The sequence below is a fragment of the Psittacula echo genome, assembly GCF_963264785.1.
Source record: "Psittacula echo genome assembly, chromosome: 2".
In the NCBI taxonomy this organism is placed as follows: Eukaryota; Metazoa; Chordata; class Aves; order Psittaciformes; family Psittacidae; genus Psittacula; species Psittacula echo.
The window spans coordinates 117,256,022-117,268,223 of record NC_137737.1 but is presented as its reverse complement, the minus strand read 5'-3'; the positions used below and the strand labels follow the sequence as shown (position 1 = coordinate 117,268,223).

Here is a 12,202-nt window from a genome sequence, read left to right as displayed (position 1 = left end):
TAACCTTTACTTGAGAAATGGCAGTTGAAAGCCCACAAAATGTGATAAAACTGCCTTCCAGTCTTTCCTTCTTTTGCTTATTGAACAAAAACTGTTCTTGTTTGATGCAGTTCTCCTCACATATTCTTCATTTTACCTTTTTCATCCATATGTTAACAAGAGCCATGGAACTTTCATTCAGCATGTAAGTCGAGTTCCTTCATTAATATAAGTGTGTTGAATTATTTAGGATGATAGTCCTTCCTTGGAAGCAGTAAGGATTAGAGTAGCATGCCTTCTTGGATCTTTGGGAGGGCAGATCAACCACAACTTAATTACAGGTGAGTGTGTCAGTGTAAATAAAAATACTTACATGCTCTTCTCTGTTCAGTCTTTGAATAAACATTATAATTTAATTATAAAATATATGAATCTGATTTAAAAAAATGGACAAGTATAGTGAAATTACCTGACCATGAGATTTAAGGGATAAATACGCACAAAATTTAGTCTGTCTGAAAACTGACGCATTTGTATAGAAGTTTTGTTCCTTTCTTTTCATGCCTATATTGTTTTTTTCTGCCTTTACAATCAATTTTGTTTCTGCCAAGTACTTCTCTGTTGCCTATTTAGAAATACTATGGGAAAGTAGCATTTTTCCCTGGAAATCAAATACAAAGTGTGATTGGACTTTCTTAACCAAATTAACAACTGTAGGAATATAGGGAGAAAGGAGAATTGGTACAGCAGTTTTCCTTGGAGGACATAGCCATAAATGTAGTCATTTTCTGTGCAACTGCAGAAGCCTGTGTGTTAGAACTGATCTTCTGTTATAAAAAATTCTTGAAGACAAAAGTAGTATATTGGGTGTCTTAAAGCAGTATTTTAAATCAAGTGTGAATCAGTGTCTTCTGGGTTTATAATTGTCTCCAAACTTACCTGTATTGAAACTGGAGGCTGCCTTGAATGTATGCTGAAGTGTTGGCTGCAATTATTTTTTCCATTTGGTGGCTAAACATCTGTTTGGATCTTCAAATAAAACCAGCCTTCTAACATACTTCTGGTACATGTAACATCCAGTAATTTATAAAACATTAATGTTGTATGGCAATCTAGCTGAAGCTGGAAAATTACCTAATTTTTTTTGCCTGAGCTACAGAAATACTCTATGTGTTACGTAAAGCTCATTTTTTTGTTTTGATCTTCTTCAAATGCATTAGCTACCTCTGCGGAAGAGATGATGAAGAAGTGTGTGTCCTGGGACACGGAGAAGCGTCTGAGCTTTGCTGTACCATTTGCAGATATGAAGCCTGTCATCTACTTGGATTTATTCTTGCCTCGTGTGACTGAACTAGCTCTTTCTGCAAGTGACAGACAAACAAAAGTATTGATATTTTTTATGCATATTTTTCATGCTAGCTGATAAACACTGCACAAAATAATGTCTTCCTTGTTATGAAAAACTTGTTTTAATTAGTTCAAAGGTAGTAGCAATTGTTTCTTTGATGCCCTTTCATGGTGACATTATTCTGAGTGTTTAAAAACTGAAGGGCACAAGTTGCTATGGGACAGCAGTGTGTTTTGAGAATTAGACCTAACATAAAAATGAAAATTTTAAACTAATTAATCTTCAATGTTGTTTGGCCACCTCCTCCTCATGCCTAGCCTATGCACTTGTGGACCCATTCCAGCAGAACACTTAAACAAATATTTTGCTGCTTTGCTGGATTGGGATGTTGATATCCAAAGAGTCCAGAACAGAGCTATCCTTGAAAGTACAATGATGGGTGACTTATCCAGTGATGAATTTTCTCCAGCTAAAAAGTGACTGCCCATGATAGAGACTAAAACACTAGAAGAAAGGCCAGTAAGAATGTGCATAAATGATTTCCATGGACGTGATCTGTTCCCAGAATGGTGATTTAGCATAGATTGGAGTGATTTCTCAAGTATTCTTGTGACTCATTCTCTCCTGCCCATGATTTTGTCTTCTCTGTGAAAGTAATGGATGCAAAAGCAACAGGATTTTTAAATTTCAGGTTGCTGCATGTGAACTGCTACATAGCATAGTCACATACATGTTGGGAAAAGCCTCTCAGATGCCAGAAGGATGTCAGGGTCCCCCACCCATGTATCAGCTACATAAGCGAATATTTCCGGTACTGCTTCGTCTTGCTTGTGACGTAGACCAGGTAAACAGATTCATTCGTAAGCATTTTAGCTTGTTTAAAATACGTTTTTATGTGAGAATTAATTTATAATGGTTCTTCCCTTCATGTTATAGTATGACAGTATTCAGTCAGGTTGGCTTGCAGGTAAAATTGTTGAAATCCAGGAAGTTAGCATAATATATTTTTAAAGAAGCACTGCTTTTTATTCTTACATATTTTGAATAGCAAAATAGCATGGAAATATATTAGTGCTAGAAATATAGTTAATGTTTACTCTTTTCAGGTAACAAGACAGTTGTATGAGCCTTTAGTCATGCAACTCATTCACTGGTTTACCAACAACAAAAAATTTGAGAGTCAAGATACAGTGGCATTCCTGGAAGCTATCTTGGTAGGTCATAAGTCTTTCTCCTCTTTTTCTCTGTTCCATGTGACTTTATTTTTAACTAGCATTTTACTACTGAAAGAACCGGGAACCCATGAACAGATATAATGTCTCCTTACTTGTCTGAAAGAAGGAAAAAAGTTTAACAACTTACTTTTTATGACCATTTAATATTTCTTTACTGAGATGTTGATGATGGATTTCTCTATTTCTTTGGCATTCTTAAAATGTAGGTGTGGCATCTTTAGACTCTTTATAGGATTAATGAAACACTTTTTATCATCAGTGTATAGAAGGAACTACAGAAATACTTTCACACCCCCCCACACTCCCCCAAATGAAAGTTGTTTTGATGTGTACTTAATTTTTCTCTTAAGTTTCTTTAAAGCTTTTGCACCTGGTGAAAGCAAATTTAAAACTGGCTTTGACCTGAAGTGGTTGGAGGCAAGGTAGGTCAGGAGGTTTTGCAGTACTTTTTGTAAATTAAAGTCAGTGTTTTCGCTTCTAAAGCGGAGGAGATTGGCTCGTCAGGAAATGAAGTGACTTAGACAAGATTCCTAAACTGGTAGCTGAGACAGGAATAGAAATCCAGGTGTTTGAGGCCTAATCCAACCCTGTGAAAGCTAGAAGTACTGCCATTCCCTTGGATAATAGTAACTTTGAAGCTTCATTATTTCTAGGACCCTTTGAGTTTTTCAAGTTACAAATAATACTGTCTAAATAAGCTGTCTAATAGTGCACTGAGACAATGGCAGGTTTTGGGGGGATTTTCATTGTTGTAATGAAATACTTTTGTGTGATTGCAGAGTGGCATAGTGGATCCAGTTGACAGCACTTTGAGAGATTTCTGTGGTCAGTGCATACGAGAATTTTTGAAATGGTCTATTAAGCAGACAACACCAAGGCAGCAGGAGAAAAGCCCAGCAAATACTAAGTCTCTTTTTAAACGTTTGTATAGTCTTGCTCTTCATCCCAGTGCCTTCAAGAGACTGGGTGCAGCACTTGCTTTTAACAGCATCTACAGAGAATTTAGGTGAGCAAACAGAGCTTGAAACACTAACTAACTTGGACTAAAGGTTCAAGGAGATAAAACGAATTAAATGTAAAACTCAAATAGTCATCCACTGACACTCATACTATTGACATATATGATAGCTGTAAAATTGAGTTACTCGGCTTATTTACTTTTAATTATAATTTTGTAGTTTGGACTTTCAGGAAGTAGGGAGCATATAAATTTAAATTTCTATTAAGTTTATGGGAAGTAATTTATTCCTTTTAAATATGGTCAGCAAATTTCATTGCTATTTTTTAGAGTGGTTTACATGTATTTGTGCAGACATCTTGTGCAGTTTATTTCTATAGTATTTTAGTTTATTTACATATTTATTAAATTAGAATGTCACACTTAGTGCTTCTTCTGCTCAAGTTTCTTATCAAATTTATTCCTGATTTTTAAAGGGAAGAAAATTCTCTGGTGGAGCAGTTTGTGTTTGAAGCATTGGTTGTATTTCTGGAAAGTCTGGCCTTAACCCATACCGATGAGAAATCGTTAGGTGAGCTGTAATTAATTGACTATGGAATTAAAAAAAAAAAAAAGTAATCCTCTTGAATCTTGGATTAGAAAAGAAAAACTGCTACAACTGCAGGAAAAGTAAATGTGCTTACTTCTGCAACAAAGGAAGGATCACGTTTCATTACTCATAGAGAGGTCATTTGGTACCTAGTTAGGAACTCTTTGAATCAACTTCTTGCAACATAAAAAGGTGGAAGATTCAATGACTCACAGTTTTATAGTAACACTAAAAATGCTAGTGGTGCTTCTGATTTGAGTCCTGGATTAGCAGTTACACAGTGTAAAAATATAAAGTATATTCTTTTATAACAACCAAAATGCTCCAAAAATTGACATTTGTGTATATTCTGTGGAAGATTTCCACTGTTTTGTAATAACCTTTCCTGGCCGACTTGTCATTCTTCTCTACAACAGTTTGTAGCTGTGTGAAGAGTCCATGACCTCTTCCAGTGTACTAATGATTCTTCAGTAAACCTGCTCTTTTATCTCCTTTCTTTTGCCCCCCATGTTCTGACTTTCATCCATTAATGGCAATTAGAACACACACACAAAAAAAAGATGTTACAAAGCTTTATTTCTTTCCAAGAAAACAGTTCAGGATATGATAAAGTGTCCCCAGAAGAAATAGTAAAATGGGAAAATTTTGCAGTTTCTCTGTGCATGATTACAGAAAGCAGAATACACAGTTTTACAGCAGATGTCTGATGTTTGGCTAAGGCCATATTGGCCTGACTGCTATTTTGTAATTTTATTCTGTGGCCTTGAAAAATTGATTGTAGAAACATGGAGCTGATAAACACTATCCTGTAAGTCTCTTGCATCATTTCTGTAGTGCTAATACCTCAATTTGTCTAACCAAGTTACTAGCATTTATTTAATACATGTCAATTCTCTCTTTCTAACAGGTACCACTCAACAATGTTGTGATGCAATTAATCACCTGAAGCGCATAATCAAGCATAAAGCACCTTCTCTGAACAAGGAAGGGAAACGGCGAGTACCACAGTCAGTAATTTTTGGGGGGTTTGTTTGTTTGGGGTTTTTTTAATACTGCATTTTAATTAATGAGGTTTATAGTTCCATTCAACTCTTGGGATTCTGAATGCGGAATTTATCCTGTGGCTGTTCCTGATGCAGATCTCCTGATACGTCTATTGAACCACTGATGGGAAATGCTGGACATGATTTTACAAGACCATGATGGTCGCTTTTTATTCCAGCATTGTGAACTTGCTTTAGTTTGGCAAGGACAGGTGGAAAAGAAAAGCAGATTTCCCTCACAGCAGTGTTCATAATAACATTAGCACTGGTGCTACAAAGCACTTGGAGGAAGCTCCTTTGCAGTCTTTCTTATTGCTTTTAAGTGTTAGCACAAGTAGGACAAACGGCAATAGAGTGTTGGTCAGCAATTAAAGAGGGCTAGTGAAAAAGGTGGAAGAAGCAAGAATAGATTCAGTATCAGGCTGGATGAAGCTGAGTCACCTGGTCTGATCATATAGCTGACCGCTAACCCTGCTTTGAGCAAGAGGTTGGACTAGTGACCTTCTCAGGTCCCTTTTTACCTGAATTATCATGTGATCCTAAAGAAACAGACAAGTGAAGTTTGAGAACAAGCTCAGTGGTATGACATTTAGTAAGTTAGCAGAGTGGATAATTAGGAATGGGGAGAGAAACTGTGGGGGCTTATTTAAGCTTTAATCTTCATTTTTGTTTCTTTGTTAACAAAAAGAAGGGAAGGGACCTGATTCTGATTTTAAAATTGTTGCTACAAAGGCTGTGATCTGAGGATGCAAAGTAGACTAGGAGAAGGGAAAGCACTGGAAGACACTGTTTTTTTGGCAGATACCAAGAGGGTTGTTAATCCCTAATATTTTTGTGCAGAGGATTTCCAGCTACTAAGTCAGTGTGCCTTTTGGACATTGTCATGTGGCTGTTAAAGCAGTGTGGACGACCTCAGACAGAGTGCCGACATAAAGCCATGGAGCTGTTCTATGAATTTGTTCCTTTATTACCAGGTATTTTAAATTATATGCACCATTATCTTTGCTTTCTAAACACTGTGCAGAACTTCCCTCTATGTTTTCTTGTGAAGTATTAATTACAAGAAAAAATATTTTTTAAATAAATGTCTGTTCCCTCAGTGCTATTAAGCAGAAACTGAATAGTTGCTCATATTGGAAATCAAATACTGTGAGAACCTCAGGGTTTGTGGGGTGTTTGTGGGCATAGATGAGAGTTTTATTGTGAACTTACTTCTAGCCAAAAAAGACCTTAGAGGCCCAGAGCTGCTGTTGTATCCAGCTATGAAGGCAGTGTTTGCTGATTGGGAACCAGTAGGAGTGTCTCAAAAATTGGCCGCTTCTTTGTGGGTAATTTAAGTAGTATGACCAAGGCTACACTGGAACCAACACCTTCTGTGCTAGAAGATCCAGTTGAAAACACAAAGTTTGGGCATGTCCATCCATTTGCTCTAATTCCTTCCTAGTTTGAAATGTGTTTTTTCCTAGAGAATTTATATTTCTGTTTTTATTTCTACCAGGAAATAAGTCTCCGTCTTTTTGGCTGGCTGATGTTCTAAAAAACCAAGATGTTTCTTTCCTCATTAACAAATTTGAAGGAGGTGGCAGCGATGCTAAAAGTCCATCTGGGATCCTTTCTCAGCCAACTCTCCGTGGTATGCAGGAGCCCTTCAGTTTACAGACTGTAATGCGGTGGATGGATATGTTCTTAGCAGCACTGGATTGCTACAATACATTCTTTGAGCTGCGAATGATCAAACCTCATGAAATACTGGGTGAGTGAATAACTGTTGCATTAGGTTCTTTCATGTCTGTTACACAAAGCCCATCCAAGATGAGTTCCTAACTAGGACTTTAAGCTTTATTCTTAATGCAGAATTGATGAATTTGACTAACTCTCCCAAAGGCTTCAGTGACAGTTGTTGTACTGGGATGTTTTTTGATGAAGAAGTGCTTTGTTAATAGTGCATCTTAAAATGTTTCCTTTTAGTCTTAGAAATACACCTTTGCATTTCAGTCTGTCAGCATCTACTCACCAGCAACTTCTTTTACTCTCCCATCTTCAAAAATTATTTTGTACAGCTAATTTCCCTTTGGTGAGGAGAGCAGCAGATTATGTATGAATGTGTTTGTTTGTTTATTTCTCCTCTATCCTTCCAAAGCTGTTTACCTACTCTTTATTAATGTCTGGAGAATAAAGTCACCTTTTCACTTCAAGCCCTGTACATTTTCCCTTTCTTCAGTTCCTGATACTTCACCTGCATCAGGTCCAAACTCCTTGTATTTGAATTTTGATTGGGTGCATAGTCATACCTTGTATAGCCATAGGGTCTCTCAAAGAGGTTTTTTTTTAATTATTTGTGCCAGTCTAAACAAAATGCCTTTTCTTTTCTGTTTGTCACTGATAATACACTTGGATAATTATTTTAATGCGAAGTCTTGTACAAGTTCCAAGTCGTCTGTCTGTCAGTGTTGTTTCTTGGTTTAGAACCATACTGTAAGGTCATTGTTAGAGGCAGTTAGCATCCAGTTAGTTGAGAGCTGCTGTATCATTTCAACTTGGTCTGATTCTTCTTAGGTATAAATGCAAGATCCTCATTCTTGGAAGCTGTGCAGTTCTTCCTGGAAACTATTGCTTTGCATGATATCAATGCAGCAGAGCAGTGCTTTGACTGCAGATCAAAAGGCAGCATGTTCAGTCCACAAGAGAGAGACATGTATAATTACAGCAAGTGTACCATTGTAGTCCGAATCATGGAGTTTGTCACCATGATCCTGGAAACGTGCCAGCAGGATTTCTGGAAGGTAGGCACTGACATCTGTAGTGGATAAAGGGTACAAATTTTATGTGTAGTTCAAGATTTGTGTCTTCATTGTGAGATTAGTTCACCGGAGAACATCATCTTTTGTGGTGCTTAGTTGAAATTGATGTGTTGCAAACTGTTATGGTCTTAGCATGTAAGTGGAAAGAATTGTATTGCACAGCTGAATTTCAGGGGGTGATGTAGTTTTGGTTAGAGGATGTAATGTTTCCTGTATATTCCAGTTGTATATTGACTTATCGATTCCTGTATGTTGACTATGAGATTGCTGTTTAGTATGGAGTACTTGCAGCGAATATTTCCTCTATGACTCCTGATGGCCTTAAATGTGTGGAGGTGATAGCTGCTTAAAAGTCAGAAAGGCAGACTGTGGCAATTCTTTCTTGAATTCAATATAGATACTAGGTCTCTCAGTTTGCATAGCTTTGATGTAATATAAACTCTACCTAACTATATATAGTACATATAAGTCTCTTATGAAATTTACACTGCCAAGTTTAGTTCTGAGACTGTGACTGTAGTTTTCAGTAAATCTCTAATAGGGTGCAGAGGTGTACGTCTGGATTTCAAGATGATTACAGGTGTAAAATCAAGACTGAAACAGGCCTATGTGGACTTAGAAGATCTTATGTGCAGTTTGATGAGAGAGCATATATGCTATGTATATTTTTATAGATACTTAATTTCTGTGGATTAGCACAATTGTTTGAAAGTCAGACATTTCATAGAGTAAGAGAATGCCACTAGTGAGAATAGTTACTGTTCCATGTTTGGTTTCATTTTAGGTAGAAGAACTAATGATAAGTTAAGAATATAATAGGGAAATCTAAACTAATTTTTAAATAAAGCTTTTATTAAATGTTTTATTCTTTTTAGCTACTTGAGAAGGAACTGCTAAATGCAAATTTTATAGAGCTTCTCGTGATGACACTGTGTGATCCGTCACATGTGGGCTTTAACACAGCTGATGTACAAGTCATGAAAAATCTCCCAGATATCTCAGTAAGACTTATGAAAGCTTTGATGAAATCTCCCTATAAGGAATCTTTGGAACTGTGCATAAAAAAGAGAATCACACTGCAGAGGTAAGTGAGGATTTTCTGGTAAGCATGAATCAAGAACAAATGCCACCCACCATGAAAAATGGAAAATATATCATGTGTGTGGTTGCACATGGAGCTCCCCACCAACGTAATGTTATTGCTTCTCTTCTCTCATTAGCCTTGAGGACCTTTGTTCTGTTGATCTGTTTAATTCAGAGGCACGTTTTGATCAAGTTAGATTTAGTGCTGTCCTTTCCGCCTGCAAGCAACTCCAAAAATCTGGGCTGCTTCATTCTGTTCTTCACAATCAGGTAACTGTTTATCCAGAAAATGAAGGTGAATATTTTTATACGGTAAAGGGCTTTTCTTGTGTAGGGTGCCAGTATGACAACAGAGAACAGATCAGATGAAGAAGTTAAGTAAATTGAGATCAACAGTGAAGAGCTGGACTTGAATGGGACCAGAAGTAAATGTTTTATGTTTATTCTACAAATCTGAGTAGCACAATACTTGAGGTTTGGAAGATCCACCAGGGACTGTAGTGACAGGACAAGGGGTAACTGGTTAAAACTTAAACAGGGGAAGTTTAGATTGGATATAAGGAAGAAGTTCTTTACTGTTAGGGTGGTGAGGCACTGGAATGGGTTGCCCAGGGAGGTTGTGAGTGCTCCATCCTTGGCGGTGTTCAAGGCCAGGTTGGATGAGGCCTTGGGTGGCATGGTTTAGTGTGAGGTGTCCCTGCCCATGGCAGGGGGGTTGGAACTAGATGATCTTAAGGTCATTTCCAACCCTAACTATTCTATGATTCTATGATTCTATCTTTGTAGTTACGTCTTTCTCCAATTTTGAAGATCTGGAGGCAACCAGAATCTACCTAAAACTTCCTTTTAGTGAGCTTCACAAGACTGAAAGATCGAAAAATCAGGATTCACTGTCCTATAAAGGAGACATTTTTCAATGATTTTTAAACAGAGAACATTCAAAGTGATAAGAGAGATTAGAAAATTAATGCCTTCTGGCTGATCAGAAGCAATATAGTGAGTCTGAGTTGCAGGAAAACAGGATAGAGAGCGGTTGAGGGATGGGGATCTAGGCTATAGTTCTCAAATTCTACTAAGTTTCTGTTTGTAGTAAATCTCTTTTATTTCAGGCTATACAACAGCCACAGATAGAGAATTTCTATATTGGTGAGCAAGGCTGTATGTAACAATTAACAAAATATTTAATTTCTGTGGGGGTGTTTGTCATCCATCCTTTATGTCTAAGCAAAAGTTAGCGCTGTGGTTGTAGGATGGTGATATTGAAGGATCTTCATGGTTTCCCTTTTGTGGCCCATCCGGTTTCACTAAACTATTCATTTTACTTCTGTAGTAATAGCGTTACCTGGAAAAAAAAAAAAGTCTGGGGAAGGATCAGAATCTTTTGAAGATTTTCCAGTTACTGTTAGCTTGTTCTAAACTTTGTACACAACAAGGTTGTCTCATTAAAAGTCTTGTTCCTCAGTTAGAAAGGTGCCTCGTCATGGTATATTTGCATCACTTTATAAGAAGATGACCTGGAGTTCAAGTGATTTCCTTAGCTGTACAAATGGATTGGAAGGCCCTTTTGTTATTTTTTTTTTTCAGCGTATATTAATTATCACTTGTTTGTTTGTTTATTTCCATAGGATGGAGGGCCTCCTTTCTCACTTGGCTCTAAACTTCTTTCAGTTATTTATAAAGGCATTGCACCTGGAGGTGAAAGGGTATCTCTTCCACTGTTAGACATCAGCAATAAGAAACTAGCCGATAGACTTCTGCAGCTAGCATTTGATATTGATGACCAGGTAAGATACAATTCCCTAGTTTAAATACTCAATCATCATTTAGTATTTATCATCAATAGTCTTCTACCCATGTTCTGTGTAGCAGAGACTGATGTTTTATTTAGTATATTGCAGAGGAGCTATAACAATTCTCTGGCTTAATTGAGTGACAGTTGTAGATAACAAGAATTTCAGTTTTCTGTTTATACTTTATTTTTGTGCTTTCTGGTAACATAAAAGAGTTTGGGATGGGAGCTTTAAAAAACTCATGTGAATGAGTGGAATTTAATATGCTTGAGGATAACTGTCTCTCTACCTTAATTTTCCCAGTGTGAGGAGCTAGTAAGTCTGCTCTTGAACACAGTAGTGTTATCTGTGCCGCTATCAGGAACATCCCAGAAGAACCTGCTCAATTTCTGTCATGGACAGTATTTCTACAGCCTGTTCTCAGAAACCATTAATCAACAGCTGCTGAAAAACCTGGATGTGATCATTGTCCAGCTTATGAAATCATCTGTCAGCAACCCCCAAATGGTATTGAACTCCGTCTTTAAAAGGGGAATATTAGAATATTAGGAGTAACACTTTGTTGTTGTTACAGGTAGATGTAACTGAGTGTGTTGTGAGGTATTTGGTTGTACTTTGGACAGCATTGCATTGATAGATTTTTAGATTTGCGTTTTCTTTATCACGGCCTGGTGGCATTATCTTCGTGATCTCTGGCAACCTGACATAGGCTGTCTCATGTCAAACTGAGTGGAAAGTGCTTACGTATTACCTAGTCTGAAATTTTTGAATTTCAGGGTTTCTTTGTATAGGACTTGATATCGAGAATGTCCATTCAAAACAAGTCTGGTAGTCCCCCTTTACTGTGCTTTGATTTTCATTACAGAGTGGTCCCAGAGCATGTAGACTGGATTTGTTTTGGATAAAACTAAACTGGAAAATTAACTTCAACCGATAATGGGCATTTAGTCCATAGGACAAGAGCAGAGCTAGTATTAAAAAAGTATTAAAAAGAGAGATACACATAGACACCTGAAATAAATGCAGGGTAGTTGTCATGTACTCATTCTCAGCACCAGCTGTTTTTCTCAACAGACTTTCTCCTATTGATCTACACTACTTACTCAGTAGTGTAACATATACAGCTCATCTTCAGATCCACAAAGGAGACGTGTTATAATGGAGAAGCCTGCTTTCAGTGCTTCTGGCAAACAGAAGGCTCAGAAAGAAAGATCAAAAGTTAACTTTCCCTTTTGCTTAAAAAGATGCTAAAGAAAGTGGAGAATCCTTTTAAAAATAATTACATCTTTTTTAATCCAAGATATTATGCTTAAAGGTGTTACTTCCAAGGAACATGTTAAAAGACTGGGAGCATACTTTTTTGTAATACCAGGAAT

General features: G+C 37.1%; 1 protein-coding gene across 1 annotated transcript in view; it reads left to right on the top strand.

The window, feature by feature from the left end:
* PRKDC (protein kinase, DNA-activated, catalytic subunit) overlaps window positions 1-12,202 on the top strand; it is a gene marked incomplete at both ends in the record, with an annotated part of 80,225 nt that overhangs the window by 17,849 nt on the left and 50,174 nt on the right. Inside the window, 14 exons of the mRNA XM_080611491.1 lie at window positions 230-320; window positions 1,200-1,363; window positions 2,019-2,171; window positions 2,434-2,541; window positions 3,342-3,568; window positions 3,997-4,091; window positions 5,017-5,116; window positions 5,993-6,126; window positions 6,651-6,905; window positions 7,709-7,935; window positions 8,829-9,037; window positions 9,174-9,306; window positions 10,662-10,820; window positions 11,130-11,333. Coding sequence (XP_080467617.1) covers window positions 230-320; window positions 1,200-1,363; window positions 2,019-2,171; window positions 2,434-2,541; window positions 3,342-3,568; window positions 3,997-4,091; window positions 5,017-5,116; window positions 5,993-6,126; window positions 6,651-6,905; window positions 7,709-7,935; window positions 8,829-9,037; window positions 9,174-9,306; window positions 10,662-10,820; window positions 11,130-11,333 — 2,259 coding nt within the window. The remainder of the gene's footprint in view (window positions 1-229; window positions 321-1,199; window positions 1,364-2,018; window positions 2,172-2,433; window positions 2,542-3,341; window positions 3,569-3,996; window positions 4,092-5,016; window positions 5,117-5,992; window positions 6,127-6,650; window positions 6,906-7,708; window positions 7,936-8,828; window positions 9,038-9,173; window positions 9,307-10,661; window positions 10,821-11,129; window positions 11,334-12,202) is intronic.